The sequence below is a fragment of the Nymphaea colorata genome, chromosome 14, assembly GCF_008831285.2.
Source record: "Nymphaea colorata isolate Beijing-Zhang1983 chromosome 14, ASM883128v2, whole genome shotgun sequence".
Classification (NCBI taxonomy): Eukaryota; Viridiplantae; Streptophyta; class Magnoliopsida; order Nymphaeales; family Nymphaeaceae; genus Nymphaea; species Nymphaea colorata.
This window is the reverse complement of record NC_045151.1, coordinates 7,454,020-7,473,947: the sequence shown is the minus strand read 5'-3', so window position 1 is coordinate 7,473,947 and position 19,928 is coordinate 7,454,020. Positions and strand designations below refer to the sequence as shown.

The 19,928-nt window shown below is 38.8% G+C and overlaps 1 protein-coding gene across 2 annotated transcripts in view; it reads right to left on the bottom strand.

Moving 5' to 3' along the window:
• LOC116267561 (187-kDa microtubule-associated protein AIR9) overlaps window positions 1–19,928 on the bottom strand; it is a 79,271-nt gene that overhangs the window by 11,609 nt on the left and 47,734 nt on the right. For both annotated transcript variants that reach the window (XM_031649362.2, XM_031649363.2), the window contains 10 exons: window positions 13,088–13,272; window positions 12,622–12,739; window positions 10,190–10,317; window positions 9,267–9,435; window positions 9,044–9,162; window positions 8,654–8,822; window positions 1,499–1,583; window positions 1,337–1,410; window positions 1,136–1,255; window positions 10–205 (listed from right to left, as the gene is read on the bottom strand). In XM_031649362.2, the coding sequence (XP_031505222.1) occupies window positions 10–205; window positions 1,136–1,255; window positions 1,337–1,410; window positions 1,499–1,583; window positions 8,654–8,822; window positions 9,044–9,162; window positions 9,267–9,435; window positions 10,190–10,317; window positions 12,622–12,739; window positions 13,088–13,272 (1,363 nt within the window). The remainder of the gene's footprint in view (window positions 1–9; window positions 206–1,135; window positions 1,256–1,336; window positions 1,411–1,498; window positions 1,584–8,653; window positions 8,823–9,043; window positions 9,163–9,266; window positions 9,436–10,189; window positions 10,318–12,621; window positions 12,740–13,087; window positions 13,273–19,928) is intronic.

Here is a 19,928-nt window from a genome sequence, read left to right as displayed (position 1 = left end):
GCTTCTTACAATTTGTTTCCAACAATATGAACATCTGCATTAGCTCTTGGCGTGCCCATTATATCTGTTTCCTGAAGTCTCCTAGAAGATTTATACCATGTATACTCTCCATGACCTTCCTTCCCTCCAAAATATGATTTCACAGGAACCACTTCCTTATCCTCAAAACATTCTGGAATAATAAGCTCCAAGCCAACAGGTTCCGCTGATATAAACAACAAGAATTATCAAACCTAATGAAGTTAAACAAGGCAGAAAATACTCCAAAAAAATAAAAGGAAAAGAACTAAGCAAAACTTTGGAATATTGCCATGTTCCTTCGAACAATATGACTGCACTATTTTGAAATTATGAATGTTTTCTATATCATCTCCAGGAAGCATCCAGCCAACAACAGATGAAATGACAAGGGAAGTTTGATGAACCCTATAGATGGAACCTTGAGCAGGTCAAAGCCCAGACAGATCCAGCCAGGGCCTGGACAAGTTCTGATTTGAAGCATCATGCATGGTCCAGGGACACTGTACAAGTCCAGTCAAATCTCATTTAGGCAGGACCAACTGAAGTGAAGTGAAGATAGCAAAAGACTAGATAGTATAATATTTAGTTTTAGGTATAGTTCTTGTATAGTAAATTTATAGATTGTCAGTTCTTGGGTCAGAGGCTGGATATTATGTAGTTCCATATCAGATACAAGTCCATCCACTACTTAGATCTTGTGATTCAGCCTGATTAACCAATCATATCTTTCTTTAACAGGTTCAGACATTAACAATGTTAGAGCTCATATAAGGTTCAGCAGCGCAAAGGCCAGGAAAAGGCTAAAGTGCCAGATTACACAATTCTTTTTCAAAAGGAAATGCAGTTTTGTGACACAACTTTTCGTACTTTTCTTTCTCCTGGCGAATGTTATAAAGATCCTCAAAGCTTTACTTCTGGTTTTGTCACTCCACAAGCAAAATTTTGAGTTTCTCAAACACAGGGATAGCCAAAGGATCATAACATTGGCTGCTCAGAAAATGTGGAAGTGTCTTTTTCCTTTTCCTTTTTCTTTTATTTTCATGAAACGCCTGTTTCACAAAATGTAAGAATACCTCTTTATATGAGTTACCTTAATTTAACAGGCAGCACATACCAGGACAAATTAGGGTTGAGACTATGGTCTTGGGCTTCCCTTGCATTCCATCTTTGCGTATTGGGATAAACACAAGCTCAATGTAGCCACCTACATCCTCGTAAGTCAAATCATGGAACTCTGACAAATTAAAGAAAACAGTCAGTACAATCACAACAAATTAGTACATGAATTTGCTTTGAAATTCAAAAGCATGTGTACCATCACACCCCAGCTTCTCCTTTGAACCATCATCTTTCAAGCGAAACCACTCATGAATGCAATCTCCTTTCTCACTGCAATGAGAGAAAATGGCATGTCAGATAGGTTACTCATATATGAATCACAAAAAAATCAAATAGTATGCAAAAGGGCAAAGCGCACCCTCCACTGTAAGCAGCTATGAAAGTTAAGCGTTTCCCTTCAATCATCTCATCGTGAAATTCAAGAGAGACACAGGATGGTCGACCTGCAGAAGACAACCACATTAAGCAACATAGTATAGAATCATGGCATTCAAACTTAAGCTTTCAGCTACAAACAGAATGCTACCCTTGTGTTCCACCTGATCATTAAGACAAACAAAATTAAGTAGGATGACAATTGACAACTTGTACAGAAAGCAACTGATAATCATGAACTATTGGCCATTGCTGAAAAATTGCAGAGTTAGAACAGGTTTTGAGTCCACAAGTTGGTCCGTGACCTCAGTGTGATTGGCTGATTGCTTATATCACTACATATATATATGTAGGTAAGAGACTCTAAAGGGCAATTTGAGTGCCTCTGGTCTGAGATGAGAGGTGATTTCAGATCCTTGAATCTAAGATACTGGGATCTCAGATCAAAGGTTTCCAAAAGGGATTATAGATTCCTTGCTTGAAGGCTGAATGGATTACCCCTGCATCTTTAATCCATGGATCCTAATTCAGACCCTGTCCTCTTGACAATAGATCCACGGATTCGAGGGATGATGGCGAGATCTTAAATCCATGGTTTGGAAATCATCAGTTTGTCAAAACCATGGATTTAAGGTGGGCCCCTACGTCACATGGGTGAGGGATGCGGGGTGCAGCAAATTTCAGAAAAACATGGTGTTGGTGTGGTGAGGGTGTGTGTGAGTGTGTGTGTATCAAATTCTAGATTCCAAAATCTGTAGCATTTGATTTTCTTCCTTGTAATATACACAATGTGGCTGATTTCATGTTTTACAATCTTACTCATAACATAAGTAGGCATGAAACAAATAGTTATATATCCAGTATTAAACTTATAATTGGAAAAATATACAGCAATGCTTTACAACCCAGCGACTTGGGACTCGACTTGGCCGTCCTCGACTCGTGACTCGGCGGGTCAACTAGGTGACTCGTACCAGGTTATGTTAACTTTTTATTAAGAAAAAATAGTATATAACTTGTCTTTTAAAATATAAAAAAGTTGTAAAATGACTTAATTTCACTTATATGACTCAAAAACAAGACAAACTAACATCAAGTGAAGTCACAACTAAGTTATATTTACTATGTAATAACCAAAAAAAAAAGGCACAATTACAGCATCGATCGAACTACTGTTGCTAAAAATTCACTGCAATTGAGAAAGGCATTTATTGAGTAAAACACAAAGCTAGCATGTCAAAATGAGAGTATGCATACACCACTGCCCATCTGGAACAACATATGTCAAGCACTAGAACACCAAACAGATTCAACACCCCATAAGGAAACACGAAATGAGAAATAAAAATTAATACAATCTCAATGTTCTATAGGAAACATTTCATATCGGATCACCAGAACCAAATTATTTCGCCTTATTTTGATGCTGAGAGATAGTGAGGTTCTGTGGTTCTTGGTTACAATAAGTTGTTGATAGGAAAAAGAGAGTCGAAAACATTCATAAAAAAGTAGAAAGGGATCAAGACAAATACAACTACAGGAGGAAAGAAATTGCTGATGCCAAAGAAAAAAATTCAGAAAAATCGCATCTATGAGAAGCATAAGTATTTGGCACATAGACATAGTAACATGAGCTCTATGGTAAACTGCTAATGTCATATGAAACGACTGCACTTCTCTGAAAGACTGAAACAATAGGAGTGTCATGATAAAACAGGGGGCTACAGAAAAGGACAAAAAAAAAACTGTTGGAAAGAAACAGAGGTACACAGCACAAGGAGAGAGCGTGAGAGAGACAGAGAGAGAGAGGGAGAGAGTAAAAAGAAAGAGGAAGAAAGGTCATGGAAGAAAGCATTGAGAGATGCACGAAAGAGGGAAAAATCGACGATCACCGGAAAGTGGGAAACGGAAAAAAGAGAATCAAAGATTCGAAACAATAGAAAGAAAAAGGAGTGGAATAGGGTTACATACCTTCGCCGCCGGAGTTTTTGTTGATGCTGATGCAATCGTCGGAATCCTTATTCCCAATGGTGACATCGCCAGAAATAGTGAAGGAGGGTTTGGGGTTTTTTAAACCCTCCTTCAATTTCACAATGACAACCCCAATGCTTTGGGGTTTATAATAACATGCCTGTATCAGCAGAACTCATTTGAGTCTTCTTTGACTCGACTCTGCCAAGTCAACCGAATCGGCTTTGAGTTTTGCAACTATGTCACATAGGTGAGGGGTGCGGGTGCGGGTGCAGGTGTTGGTGCGGCACATCTCAAAAAATTTAAGTGCACGGTGCGGCGAGGGTATTTATTTATTTATTATTATTATTATTAATTTATTATTATAATATTATATATATATATGACAAAAAATTGTAAACATTATATATAATATATATTATATCATATCCAAACAAATATCTGATAAGATAATTAATTATTATGTGAACCTAGATATCTGGCTTCAATAAGTAAGATCTGATCGGATCCGGAGTTGATATTTGACTCTATCAAGTAATATCAGAATTGATGCGGAACTTATGTGTCGGGCAAGTAATGTATGATATTGATTCGTCTGAATTGAAGTTGAATCCTACCACAGTGTCGGGTTTTTTTTAACTTTCAGGTATTGTTAACAAAAGAATCTAAATTGCATATAAAAGTTCACAACTAAATGACTAGTTTTACAATACAAAACATCTTATCTGATGCTTAATTAGAATATGAATCAAACATAGCTCAACAAAATTTAACTTATTTAAAAATAAACATTATTTGCTGAGGACTCGAGAGAAAGAGAGAGAGATAACAGGAAACACAAAAAGCCATCTACGCAAGAAACAATCTCCGACCCTCTCTCTCTCTCTCTCAAAAGCCATCTACGCACATAGGAAACACAAAAACAGAGTGTCACTTGATTTTAGAGAGAGAGAGCAGCGGGAGGAGAGAGAGCAACGGACGGAGAGAGCAGTTGCCGCCGGTGGAGGAGAAGGAGCAGCGGACGAAGAGAGAGCAGTGGGAGGGCACGATATCGTGCCCTAAATTGATTTTTACATATATAAAAATTTTTAAAAAAATGGACCAAAATGTCCATGGTTTGGGTTGACTGCACCGGACTTGCGTTTGACGCGAGTCGGGCCCGCATCGAAAATAGTCGGGTGCAGTTGACCGCACCCGACTCACATTGACTGATTCTGGGTGTGAATCCGGGTCGCACCCTCACCCGCGTCGCGTCGACGAGGGTACGGCTCCAAAAATGACGCACCCGTGTGACTTTGTTCTGCAATGTCTTTGACTAAACGAGTAAGCTTGGGCGTCGGGCCAGGCCGCCGCTGGGCCGGCCCGGTATGGGCCGGGTCCGGGTCAAAAAATCATGTTATCGGGCTCAACTTGAGTGAGCCCGGCCCGGCCCGACAGCCTGTTAGGTCGGGCGTCTCCTTTCCTGCGCGCAGCGCCCTCCCCTTTTCGTTAATCACATTTTCGTTTCTTTCCATCGAAGGCGGAGGGAGGCATCAAGGATTCGAGGGAGGCAGAGACAGGGAGAGACAGCGACCGCATGCCACCGGCTACCAGCCAGTCCGCCACCACGACGGCGCCACCGTCGCCCTTTCGCCGCTCCACCCATGGTCCACCGTCGCCCTTTTGTTATGTGAAGGGCGACGGTGGACGCTGCTCACTGTTCTCAGAGAAGAGCGTCGTCAGCTCGCCTATGAGTTCCTTCTCTCCCTCTGCTTGTAACTCTCTCTCTCCCTCTCTCCCTCTCCCTCTAGTTGTAACTCTCTCTCTCTCTGATTCATTGGTGAAGAAAACCCAAATCTTTTTCCAATATGCTTCTGCTTCTTCTTCTGGACAATGATTAGCATTTTCTTTGCTTAATTGGGTTAGCACCCATTTCATGATAATGAACCGTGAGATCGTTAGAGTTTAGACTAATATAGAGAAGTTTTTCTAAACAATGTCATTTATTGGGATGAGGATTTGGTAAAATTAGAAACTTCTTTAAAAAGCTTCCTAGTGGATTAGAAGATGGGTCTGTATGAATCAGGTTCAGGTCCCAGCATTCATTTGATCTTGTGATCTATTCTGTTCCTGAAATTTTCTGCATTAGGAGATGAGATTCAAATGGTAGACCGATTTACCGTCAATCTCGTGGAAACTTCTGCTTATATATATATTTATTTTTGTCCATCTTCTGCAGTGTCAAGCGGCGGCTTGTGCCTCGATTTCCGAAGCAGCATGGAGCCAGAGCCAGGGCGGTGCAGGACGACGGATGGGAAGAAATGGAGGTGCTCAAAGGAAGTGGTTCCAGATCACAAGTACTGTGAGAAGCACATGCACAGAGGTAAGAACCGTTCAAGAAAGCCTGTGGAAAGGCAGACACCGCCCGGCCCGTCCAAATCCACCACCTCTGCCACCGCCTCCATTGCCAACACCATCTCAGACTCAAGCACACACCTCTCCATCTCCATGCCCGATGGTCTTAATCTCATGAACAACCACTCAAACGCTAACACCAACAACGTCAGTGCCTCGGTGTCGAGCTCCCCAAGGTTGGAATTCTCCCCTACGAGTGTGCTTCATAAGATGTATTATGGGTGCTCTGCCTCTGAGAGCAGTAGCGGTAGCACCTCCAATCTATTGCTTGTGCTTATAGTTTATGTTATTTGTTATCGGCATTGCCAATTTGCCATTGATTCTTCTCTCGAATGTTAGATTTTGTCGAAATTGTAAGTTTTTTTTCTTTTTTCTTATTTGATTTTTGGACCAACCGACCCGGCCCGACCCGGCCCACCAGTTAACAAAACGGGCTGGGCTGGGTCTCGTTTATGGTGGACCAGGCCCAGTACCCGGCCCGTCAATAATTGGGTCGGGCCCAACGGGCCGACCCGGGCAAGGTCTTACCGGGCCGGGCCCAACGGGCCGACCCGGGCAAGGTCTTACCGGGCCGGGCCCAACGGGCCGACCCGGGCAAGGTCTTACCGGGCCGGCCCGGCCCGGCCCAGCCCAATGGCCACCCCTATAAACGAGTCCTCCTACTAGGTTGACCTGGTAGGGCGGGCGAGCCGAGCCAAGTCAGCGGGTTGACTTGGCAAGTTTTGAAACGTTGATATATAGCATATGTTATACATAAACTGGTAATACATATATAATATATACATATAAATTAGTAACACACACACACACACATATATATATATATACACACGCACACATATATAAGACTAATTAAAAAACTGGTAATACATATCTATAATCTAAATAACTTATAAGCAGCATATGTGTGTGTGTAATATATATATATATATATATATATATATATATATATATATATATATATATATATATATATATATAACTCATTAACAAAACTTGTGCAATCAATAAATATAAGAAAACATGTTCCCAGATTAAGAAAACCTATAAGCAATAACAGCATACATGACCAAATAGCATATGCAATATATAAAGTTATGAGCAGCATAAAATATGTAGTATTAAACTTAAAAATTAAAATATGAAAACCAATATTATAAAAGGTGTATCGTAATGCATATCATCGGGCGGACCTATACGTGTATCATAACATATCATAACTATATCGTAAATTTATTTGTTAATATAGAAAAAAAATAGAAAAATAGAAGAAAAATTAGAAAAAATCTAGAAAAATGTGTTTTATATCAAAAACTCGTTAAACACATAATGAGCATTCATGATTTATCGTTGCCAAGTAACAACACCTTAACAAAATAAAGTCTAAACCATAGCCACAAATATTGTCCTCGGGTTTTTATAGGTGAGACTTTTCTAGAATATTTTTTGGCAATATTTTTTTTCAGGAAAATCTCAGATTTTTTTTTAAAAAATAAAAAATCTAAATGTTGGGTAAAAATTCAAAAAATGAATAACTAATAAGAAAGTAAGAAGGAAAAAAAATCTAATTAAAATGATAAAGTAATAAGTATTATATGGAGGTCACATTAAATGCCTAAATCAAGAGGAAATAAAGCAATGAAACAGAAGTTGGAAAAACTAAAAACAAAAATAAATGAAAAATCGCAATAAAATCGCGTCAAAATTGTGATAAATTGTTTTTAACGTTTTTTCAAAATATTGAGATATGTTCCCATTGTTTCGTTAAAACTGTGATATTTGTAGCTATGGTCTAAACGTTAAAAAAGTATTTTACATCACATCAAATGTACAATCCACAGTTCAATGTCAAATGATAATTGCAATAATGTTTATGATTAAATATCTAATGATTAGTTATCAATCGATGCAATAATCATTATCATCTTCATCCTCATCCCTGCAAACTGGTGATTTCTCCTTTAAGACAATGTTTTCTTGGCGATTTCTTTTTAAAATGGTGAAAACTCACCCTTTCACAACTCTTAGAAGCGTTGAAAATGAAAGGGGAGAAGGATTTAAAAAAAAAAAAAAAAAAAACTCAACAAAGAAAGGGCATTAGACCCTTTTTTGAAAAACAGAGCCATGTCATAAGATACAACCCCTATCAGCCGTATTATACGGGCATGATACACATGCATTTTACATATTGTGCCTATATTGTACATGTTTTTCCAACCTATATGGTACGTATTGTAAGATACAGCTAGGATATGGATACACTGCTAAAAAGAGTATGATAGGTGCAGCAACACAGAAAAAACAGAAAAACGGAAGCATTATTTCTAAAAAAGATAAAAGAAAAGACAGAAATGGCCTCGATGTGGCTTGATCGCTCCGAATTCATGTTGATTGCACCCAGTACCATGTTGAAGGCGCAACTGCACCCCAGTCGTGTCAACTAGGGTGCCTTTGATGTTTTGGTCAGTCCATGTGAAAAATGCATGACACACATGCAAATGCCATACAAACACACATATACACAAACCACATAGAGTCATTATGAATGTGCATATGCATGTGAATCCTCAGTCTACCTTGTCCACTTACTTAAGAACGTGAAAAACAGTTTAATCTCTTATAAATCTGGGTGTTATCAGTTCAATCTCTCATAAATCTGAGTGTTCTCATCTATAAGCATATTTCTATTTGCAATTAAATCTAAATACATCTCCATAAATTTTGAACTAACATAAATGAATAGAACGTGATGTTTTAGAAACTAGTCACTCACCAGGCAAAACTGGCCCAATACATTCAGAAGTAACAATAGGCCCATGGGCCCAATCATTTCGAACAGGCTCACATGAAACAGAAACTAAAGAACCAATGTCTTTGCTTGATAATGTGTATTCACAAGTTGTTGCACCTTTTATTTCATGCTGAGTTCCATCTGAGTCTGTCTGCAGAGAGAAACATGGTAAAAGAGAACACTGAATAAGTGTAGAACCTGTTGACCTAAGCAATCCATCACTATGATTTATTTCCTAATCAAGATTATCATGCAACAGAACTACATAATAAATCAGACATGTTTTCTAGGTTTATTTCAGAAAACTTCGCAATATATTAAGTATATCATGTGATAATTTTTAAGAGAAACAAGTTGTCCAAGAAGACACACCAAGTACCATCGAAAAATGGATTGTCCTTCATTGCCTCCCCAATATTTCTTCTCAACATGAAGGGTAGAACCTTCAATACATTCCCCTAAAATCTGCAACGAAAGCAGCCTAGGGCTCCCTGTTAATCAGTATAAGCAACATAATCAGATTCCAAGTTTTAGGGGCATAGCTATGATGAGTTTATTGATATTCTATGTCCTTAAAACAGGTAGATGTAATTACCAGGACGAACTCTTTCCTGCCCCATGGAAATCCGAGGCTCACCAACCATGCCATCATCTCTTACTGGTATACATTTGAAAGACACAAACTTACATATAGCATCTTTGGTTATGTGATACTGAAGAAGGCCAGATGCCTCAAACACTAATGTACCAGGGTCGGTTTCATTCTGCACATGTATGGACATGAATTAGCAGCTACGTCATATATATTATTTGTCAATGTTTATTTACTCATATTACTGTAAATAAAGGTTTATGGGAAGGTTATTTTGTCTAAAACCCTTTTTAGAAAATTATATATATGTATATATTTAATAATTTTAGAGTATGTTTTTTGAAGAAAATCAAATTTTATAAGAAAGTCATTTTAGATTATGTTACATAAAGTAGTCTTTTTTAAATATTAGAATAGGCCATGTGGTCCTCAAAGACAACAAACTGGACTACCTTTTGAAAGGACCACCAAGTCGTCCTTTAAAAAGGATGAGTAAGTGTAGCCCTTTTCAAAGGTCAGGAGAGACAGAAGAGAGAGAGAGAGAGAGAGAGAGAGAATGCATGACTTGTACAGTTGTACCACTAAAAAGGAAAGCGAAAGGATGGAAAAGCTGAAGGGAAAGAAAAAAAGGGAGTAAGAAAGAAAAAAAAAGGAAAGAGAAAGAGAAAGAAAGTGAAGAAAAAATACCGAAAAGGATAAGAATCAGGTGTGGTAAGGATGCATGTAGGGGCCACACCCACACCTGCATCGTGTCGATGCAGGTGAGGCCCCTTTTTGAAGAGTCTGTGTGACATAGATTCGCAGGTGCTGTTAAAGAATATTTCTTGTTTTAATCAATTTTGAAAACCCAGAGCAATTCTTATTGCTTTTGCTCATGCACAATATAAAAGACAGAAGCAGCTAATAGACAAAAGAGATTCATATACCTCATGCAGATACCAATTATAGACACTTTGGCCCTCTTGGCCCCCTATGTAGCCATATGAAGCCGTCAATATCTCACCCTCTGAGTATTCACCAGTGACAGAAAGAAAATTCAGACTTGGAGGAAGAGCTGCAAAAAAGAAGTCGAGAATGATAGTGTAAATCTACAAACCTTGCCAGAAAAAGGGAAATGGTTAGCTTTATCATGAAAAATCAGCAGAGAGTGCATTACCATCAGATTAACACACCATATTATGAGACAGGAACTTAAAAGGGCATGTCAACTCAAGGGAATGATTGTTAGTTTAATTTCTTGAAAATTATTATACATGCGTCAACATGTAAGTCAACAATCAAACTGACCATATAGTTAGATTTTTGTGTGTGTATACATATATATATAAATACACACACATGTCATAGTCACAGACATACAAACAACCTTGTAGGCAATTTCTCAACGAGATTTTCCTCAATAAGATATCAGGAATTCTAAAGAAATAAAGAATGAAAAGTAATCTGTATTTTTTTTTACATTTTGCATTTTTCAATTCTTCTCTTTTTTTCCTTTCCTTATTTCCTTCTATTTCTTCCTTTCTTTCTTTCTCTATTCATTTATTTCAACTTTCTGTCCTTTTACTATTCCTTTTTACCATTCATTCCCTTTTGTCTCCCCATTCTTTCTTGAATCCCTTTTCTTGATTCCTTCCTATATTGCAAACAAATTTTTATGAAAAAGAAAAAGTATTGTGATTATTTTTTACAATAACAAACCTATTTACTCAATATGTCAATAAAATCATGATATTTTCAAAACAGTGCTAGCATTTGTGACTGTGGATTAGAGTTACTTGTGTTAGATTTAAATGTCTACATTCATCCACGTAAAGAAGAGGAGATGACAGAGAAAAAGGGGTTCAACAATATGATAGCAGCCTCAAGAATCTTAAGTGTGCCCTAATCACATTACCACAATAAGTTAACACATTGCACATGGACTGAGTAAACACTTTAAAATTAAACTAGCAATCCTATCACTCTATACATGCAAGGACACAAAACACAACTAGCACAACATGTGGATCTGGGTTGGATCCAGATCCAAAACAAATACACGTCTTTTCAACCAGTTGTGGTACCAAGAACGAGAAGCAAATCGGAAAGTGGAAGCAGAAAGCCAGGCCCTAGAAATTTTCAGGAAGTGGTAATTGAAGAACGGACTAGAAGTGAACCAGGAACCGAACCAGAAATGGAGGTCGCAAATTAAAAGTAGGAAGCAACAGATACTTTATTTTTTTCCAACAAATATTAAATACTTAAAATTTCAAACTCAAAAACTTTTGCAGAAACTTGTAAGCTTAGGCAGTGATGAAATTAAAAAAAAAATAGAAATCAGGGTTGGCTCCTCTGGGGTGGTGACAGGAATTTTGATTCCCATTTGATGGAAGTGTGTTCTCCTTATGAAGGAAACATGTTTACTTTAAATTGGAAGCATGCCTTTGATTGCAAACAAAGCTGGCTTCCTTTTCCAAAATAGCATTTCCTACAATGCCATGGAAGCACCTCACTATTCACTTCCTTGCCAGGCCCTATGCACGCTTCCAGTATTCCAATCACAGATTCTCATATACCTGTAACCCTAAATAACAGAGATGAATATAATTCAAAATCTATAAGCACATATGGTTATAACCATTTCTACAAACTCGGTATAGCACTTTAGATGACAGTTGCTAGTGCAGATGTATGTCGTATTATGTTGGCACCCAAGAAAACAAGTGCACTTTCCACAGAAAATACATGGATGCAAGTGCAACTGCAGTCATAAATATCAGCAATATTTTCAAAATATCACAAAAGATCTGCCCAAAAGGTTAAACCAAAAAAATGAAAGTTTACCATGTATTTTGAAAATACCGCTATTGCAATTTCTCACAAAGATATCACAACAATCTAAGAATTTTTAGGAAATCATCTTCTGCAGTAATGTTTTAAATGTTTTTTGTTTCTTTTAACATTTTAATAGCTATTTTAGAATTTTAGCACTGTTCCCATAAAAAAAAATCTTTATTTTCATTTTGAGATGTTCAAACTCCCAATTCAGTGGAAAACGAGCTTCCCAATTAGTACATGAGAAGAACCTTACTGATAAAAAAACCCAAGAAGTATATCTGTAACTACCAGATGCAACCTGTCAGCTAACATCCATTTAAAGAGATTTCAGTGCATTCAACTACAGAGCTTTCTCAATCAGCTGTTTATGCCCACTTATCTGCTTATCTGGTTCCTTCCTTATGCAAAAAGAGGTCGGATATGATCTTGGATGATCAAGGCAACCAACAAGGAAAAAGCTTCTCAAAATGTTTCAACAATGATTAATGAGGCAAATGCACTTCGTGAAGGGTACCAAGCTCCAATCCAAGCAAAGACTTACTTTCCACTGCCTTTTCTGAAATAGCATATGCTGGTTCACCAGATCCACCATCAGGAGACATTGGAGTAAACTTTGCAACAATATAGTAGCCAACAGCACCCAAGGGGATCCGAAATGACTGCATACAAATACACCAACCAGTATTATTGTTTTGTACAACCCAGATTTGCAAAAGAAAATTTAAGCCCACAATAAAGGGAATAAATGGTTTGAATTGGTCAGAACTTTGCTTCATATGTCAATTGGAAACAGTTGGATTTGATTTGTGGAAGCTATCCAAAGGGATTATAAGTATTAATAAGTGTATATATGGAGATTTGAAACAAGAACCCTTTAATTAGCATAAAATTTGATTAACCAGATAAAAATAACACAGTAACCCACCGATCCAAAATCAGTCAGGTCTGTTTCCCTACAAAGAACAGCATCCGGAAAAAACACAGAGAAAGAAAGGAACAGATCATACCTTAGCAATTTTAGATGTGCTAAGAGCTTCCAAGGAAATCTTATCCTCCAATTTTGATGAACTTGACTTGAACCACTGAACCCTGCTAGAACCTTCGGTACCTCCAGTGACACTGGCACTTACAGACAATTTATTCCCTTCTCTCACATCTCCAATTATCTTAAGATTACTAACTCTTGGAGGTGCTGCGGTTTTGACAAAAAAAGCAGCAGAGAGCAACCACCCAAAGAAAGAAAAGTAAATACCATGATATCTCAAAAAAAACCTGTTAACAGCTAAGAAAGTAAACAAACACATGCAGATTAAGTTACAGAAGTCTAATCAAGTTGAGTCCTTTAATCATTTCCTATTCTCAAGCTACAAGAGATCTCAAACTCTCAGAGAATTTCACAAGGCAGTACCAAGATACTGCAATCACATAAAACGTTACTGGTTAGGAACATAACATTGCCAAGACTATTTGATTTTATTATTTGACCTAGCTTACCATCGACTCAAACTAACTAGCCCCACCTATTCTTTTCAAGACTTTGATCGACTTGTATCTGGCTTGACAACTGAGGTCGTTTGTAATTGGAGTCATTCCAATTTTGTCAGATGTGATAGATCTTGGGTATCGAACTATAACCTACGATCAGCTACAGTAAAAGAAATGTTAAGAGAGATAACAAGAAAAGAGAAATGAGGAAGGGAGGTGAGTGCTCACATTCTCATGCAGTCCATTTATAATAATGATCCTTCTACACAATTTATGAATCTAGAATGAAGCAATCACAATAATCTAGAGTCTAGAGTGAAGCAAACACAAAAATGACAATCATGACCCTGCCTAGATAAATGTGATCAGACATAGTTAGACATGTTGGATCTGGATCAGACTAGACCCAAGATCTTATCATCCTCCCTCAAGTTGCATATGGGTTTTGCAGCATGTACAACTTACCTTCTAGAGACCAGAATCGTTGCATTGTTAGTCCCTTGGAGCCCGTTTGATGGCTGAAAATATGGAAACGGAAAAAAAATTCTAGAAAAAAATTTCTGGAATTGGTGAATGGGAAATAAAATTCCATATTTCCAAAACCACCTTGTGTTTGTTAACTTGGAAATATTTTTCTGGAAAAAAATTTCTTCGTTTGGTGGAAATGGTGAGGAAGAAGGGAAGGAAGGAGGAGGAATTAGGGAGCGAGGGAGGAAGAAGGAGGAAGAAGGGAAGGGAAGGGAGGGAGGAGGAAGGGAAGGAGAAAGGAGGAAGAAATGCCCACGGTAAGCTCTTCTTCTTCCTCCTCCCTCCCTTCTTCGTCCGCCCTCTTTCCCTTCTTCCTCCTCCCTCTTCCTCTGCCTCCCTTCCCTTCCTCCTCCTCCGCCTCCCTTCCATTCCTCCTTTTTCCGCCTCCCTTCTTCCTCCGCCCTCTTTCCCTTCTTCCTCCTCCCTCTTCCTCCGCCTCCCTTCCCTTCCGCCTTCTTCCTCCTCCCTTTTCCTCTTCCTCCCTTCCCTTACTCCCTTTTACTCTGCCTTCCTCCTTCTTCCTCCACCTCCCTTCCCTTCCTCCTTCTTCCTCTTCCCTTTTCCTCTGCCTCCCTTCCCTCTCCTTCCTCCGCCTCCCTTCCCTTCCTCCTTCTTCCTCCTCCCTCTTCATCCGCCTCCCTTCCCTTCCTCCTTCTTCCTCCTCCCTCCTTCCTTTCTTCCTTCGCGTCCCTTCTTCCTCATAACGGTCAAAAAAAAAATTTCGAAAAAAAATTTCCACCCCTCTGGCTGGAAAAACTTTTCTGGAAACATTTTTCTGTTTCCACCTTTAACGGTAAAAAAAAATTTTGCATTTGATGGAAGAGGAAAAATTTCAAATATTTGAATTTTTTCTCCTTCGTTACAGGAGATTTCCAGGCCATCAAACGACTCCTTGGTAAATAAGTCTGCAACTTGTTCATCTGTACGAACATAAATAGGTTGAATCTCTTTGTCTTCCACCTTTTGTCTAATAAAATATTGATCAATCTAAATATGCTTTGTTCGACCATGTTGCATGGAACTAAAAGCAATGTTAATAGCGCCTTGATTATCACACATTAACATTGACATTTTAATTTTTCCCCAATGTCCTCTAGCAAATGTCTAACCCATGTAACTTCAGCAGTAATTACAGTCATACATCTGTATTCAGCTTCAATGTTGGATCTTGCCACTGCCTTTAGCTTTTGACAGCTCCAAGACACAAGGTTACATCCAATGAAAATACAAAAACCAGAAACCAACTTTCTTCGATCGGGATCTCCAGCCCAATATGCATTTATGAATGTCATAAGTTGATGTCCAACAGTTATATTTCCACTCTTATCTTAATATTCTTTTGATAGTATCCATGTGAGTATCATTAGGTGCATGCATAAATTGAGATACTTAGATTCACAACATATATAATATCTGGTCTGGTGAATGTAAGATATTGAAGTGCCCCAACAATGCTTCGATATTGTGCAGGATCTTCACATAACTCCTCGTTCTAAGCACTTAGTCTTTGATTTAGAACACTAGGAGCTCCGACAGGCTTACAATTAGACATACCTGTCTTTTTCAGTAGTCAATGTGAGGTGATCATTGTGCCTATCAATCTCCACTCCAAGAAAGAATCGTAAATCACCAAGCTCTTTCATTTTGAAGTTCCGCATCATCAAAGCTTTAGTGTCTCCTATGTGTTCTTTAGAATTGCCCGTGATAACAATATCATCAGCATATATAAGAAGTAAAGAAAATATGTTTTCTTTTCGATAAATGAAAAGAGAGTGATCTTGAGGACATCTCTGAAAACCATATTCTTGAATCTTGCATGAGAAACTGTCAAACAATGAGCATGAAGGTTGTTTGAGTCCATAAATAGATTTTCTTAGTTTACAAAACCCACGTATGAGAGTCTCCTTTGGTATATCCTAGAGGTTGTTTCATATATACTTTCTCCCTCAAATTACCGTGAAGAAAAGCATTCTTCACGTCCATTTGATGTAGTCTCCATCCATATTCAACTACCAATCACACAGATCGTTCCCATTTTGATCATAGGGATGAATGTCTCATCATAATCTTGTCCATACTGCTGCGTGAAGCCTCATGCCACCAATCTTGTGTTGTATCTTTCTGATTGCCATCAGGTTTATATTTAACTTTATAAACCCATTTCGATCCTACTACATTCTTTTCTTTGGGTCTGGGAACAATTTTCCATGTCCCACATTCATGTAGTGCATCTATATTTTCATTCATTGCCCTAATCCAATGTGACGACTTGGATGCTTCCCCAAAAGAAGTAGGTTCATCTTGTTTTATAACTTGAGACATAAAGAGCTGAAAATCTAAAGAAAGATTATCATAACTTACCCATCTATGAATGGGGTGTCGCACTCACTCAGGTCTTCTAACAAGCTGATCATCATAGACTTCATCATGGGAAGAAGTCAGATTTGTCATCTATCCCTCTTTTCTGACGAGTGTAAACCTGTTCTGAAAATCGACATGAAGCATTGTTTTCTCTTTCTTTCATAGCTGGAATGAGTTCTTTGTTTCCTTCCAATGTGCCCACGATTCATGCCTCTTTGATGAACCTCATTTCCTTTTCCATGACCTGCAGCAGCTTCAATAACTAAAACATTGTGAGCTAAGTCACATGGGTACTTCAGTAAGGTCCACGTACCCGTGTCGCCGTACCCGTACCCAAAATGGGTACTTTGACACTTGGGTACCTATAGATCCGAACTGCTTAATTTTATTTAATTTAATTTTTTCTACCATACTTTTCATTCTATTCTTTAGATGTGAAAATTCGATTGATGTTCATATTTGACTAGGAGACTGCTTGGTTGTCCATATGTTTAAAGTTTTTTATAGGTTTCTTAAACACACTGCTACAAGAGCCATTGATATATATTTTCAATGTTATTTATTTGTTTATGTTGATGTATATTTTTTATTTTGATACATGTTAAAGATACAAAAAAGGGGTTTTCTGAAATATTAGGAAGTTAGGGAAGGTCTCTTTAAATGTTTTGTTACTTTTAGTGGACTTCTCTTGTAATTTTCCCTAACCCTAATCTCTTAATAGAGATTAGGGTCACGTAATGCAAGAGAACTTTTTGCTGCCTCTCTCTCTCTCTCGTAACATGGTATCAGAGCGGGTGTGGGCGTCGACGGCAGAGTGCACTTTCCGGTGACCTTCTCCGGCGATCACCATCTTCTCCGACGAACAGCCAAGTGAGTTCGTTCCTTTTTTTTTTCTCTCGTTCTCTCCCTTGTCACCGCTACTCCTTATTCCCTCTTATCACCCAATAAGGAGACAGTGAGGGAATAGGGGTTGGGCGTGCCGTGAGAAGGAGGACCTGATCACGCCTATGTGGAAGGCGTGATCAGATCCTCATATTGGTCGTATGAAGAGACTATTGTGGATGCAGCGTGACGTGTGACGCTGTGGTTTGTGATGATCGTAAATACAGTTTCGGTAAAGTCAAGCTGCGTGAGGTGTTGTGGATGCTTTGTGGAGTCTATGTGCTGCTTATAAATTCAGGTTTTTGAATATGATCAGATTTTTTCTATAGATCGTGGATACAAATTCAGTAAAGAAAGGCTGCGTGAGGACTGTTGCTGATCCTTAGTACAAGTTTTTGTTTGATTTCGTGGCTTTCTTTGACACGTGGACAGGAAGTTTTATGAGAACTAGCTGCTGTTATAAGTGGCAGCAGTCTTCAGTCGTTGGGAGCAACAGTCTTCAGTCGTTGGGAGTTCATTCTTGTGTTTGTCATCGGCTAAATCAGATCTGAAGTGACAGTAATTTCCTAGCCCTCCTTCTTTAAACGTTTGCGTCAATCTGGTCTTCTTTATTTACTATGGCTGAAAACAGTAAATCTGAAGGGTCTACTGACTACAAGATGGCTGGGAATTCATTCTCTTATGGAACCACGATGAAACTTAATGGCTCAAATTATGAAATATGGTCTAGGGTATTCATAATGTCGGTGGCTGGTCATAGGAAGAAATATATTCTTGAGGAGGATGAACCTATTGAGAAAAAAGGAATATATGCTGCGTGGGATGAAGATAATTATATTGTTATGTCTTGGATTATGAATAGTGTGGAGTCTCATATAGCCCCAACTATTGCATATTATACCAAGGCCAAGGATATGTGGTCTTTCTTGAGAAAGACATACTCGCATGCCACTAATGTAATCAAGATCCTACAACTAGAAGAGGAGTTATGCAACATTCGACAAGGGGATCAGGACCTATCTCAATATTTTGCTACTTTGACTGCTGCATATGAACGGTTAAAGGCTCTTCGCCCACCTTGCCAGCATTGTTATGCATCACACGTTGAGACTGGTATGGTGGCAAAGTTCTTATCTGGCCTATCTTCAGAATACTCTGTGGCAAAGTCTCAAATTCTAACAGGCAGTGAACTTCCAGATTTAGCAGACACGTATAATAGGCTGAGTCGCTTTGCAGCCACTCTTTCTCAGACTACGCATGACATACCAGTCTCTGCACTTGTGATATCAGGAGGACGGGGCCCTAGTTCTTTTGGAGGCACTAGGGGGCGTGGTACGGGCCGTGGTGCTGGACGTGGCAGATTTCAGTGCTCTTATTGTGGCAAAATTGGTCATCTAGAGGACCGTTGTTGGGACAAACATCCTCACCTCAGGTCTAATGTTTCCTCTGGACGTGGTGGAGGTAGAATCACCACAAGCAGAGGTCCTTCTTCATCCCAGGCAACTCATTCAAAGGCAACAATATCTATGGTTGAGTCTTCTACTGATCCTTCTATATCTATGTCATATTCTCTTAACCTAAGTAAGGATGAATATGATCGTGTTCTTGCTCAGAGGTCTGGCTCTACATCTGCCTCTACATCTACCAATGCTGCTGTTGTAGATTCAGCATTCTCTGTTGGTGCTCCTACTGCTGATCCAGGTATGACATGGATGATAGACTCGGGCGCTTCTAGACATTGTTGTAATCAACCACAAAATTTTTCATCATTTGTCAGATTTTCTACACCACAGTATGTTAAGCTGGCTGATGGCAAGTTGTCCCCTGTTTTGGGTAGCGGTGATATTTATCTTCCACATTTAGGCACTATTACACATGTGCTATATGCACCTCAGTTTCCTGTTAATTTGATATCTGTGAAGCAGCTAGCTATCGACTTACAATGTAAAGTCATTTTTGAATCTGACTCTTGTTCTTTTCAGGACTTACCAACTGGGAAGATGATTGGTGGCGGCCATGAGCGTGAGGGCCTTTATTTTTTGTCAATCCCAGTTGATGTTGCTGCATCTTCAGTCCCTTCCAAGCCTTCTCCCTTCCAATGGCATCTCAGATTGGGTCATCCGTCCGTACCAAAACTTCGTCGCATGTTTCCAGACATTCCTGCATCAGAGTCCTTCTTATGTGATGCCTGCCAGTTGGGCAAGCATACACGGAGCAGCTTTCCTTCGAGTCAGAGTCCATCGAGTCAGAGTCCTTTTGATCTCATTCATGTGGATGTATGGGGTCCTAGTCGGGTTCCTTTTCGATCATGTTTTCGATATTATCTTGTTCTAGTTGATGATTTTACTAGAGTAAGTTGGGTTTTCTTGTTAAGGGAAAGATCTGAAGTCATATGTATTCTTCAAAAATTTATCAAGGAAATAAAAACTCAGTTTGGATTCATTGTCAAAAATATTCGCACTGATAATGCTCTTGAATTCAAGTCTTCCATTCTACTTCAGTTTTATGCCGACCATGGAATTCGACCTCAATATACTTGTCCACATACGTCCCAACAGAATGGTGTAGCCGAACGCAAACATCGGCAACTCC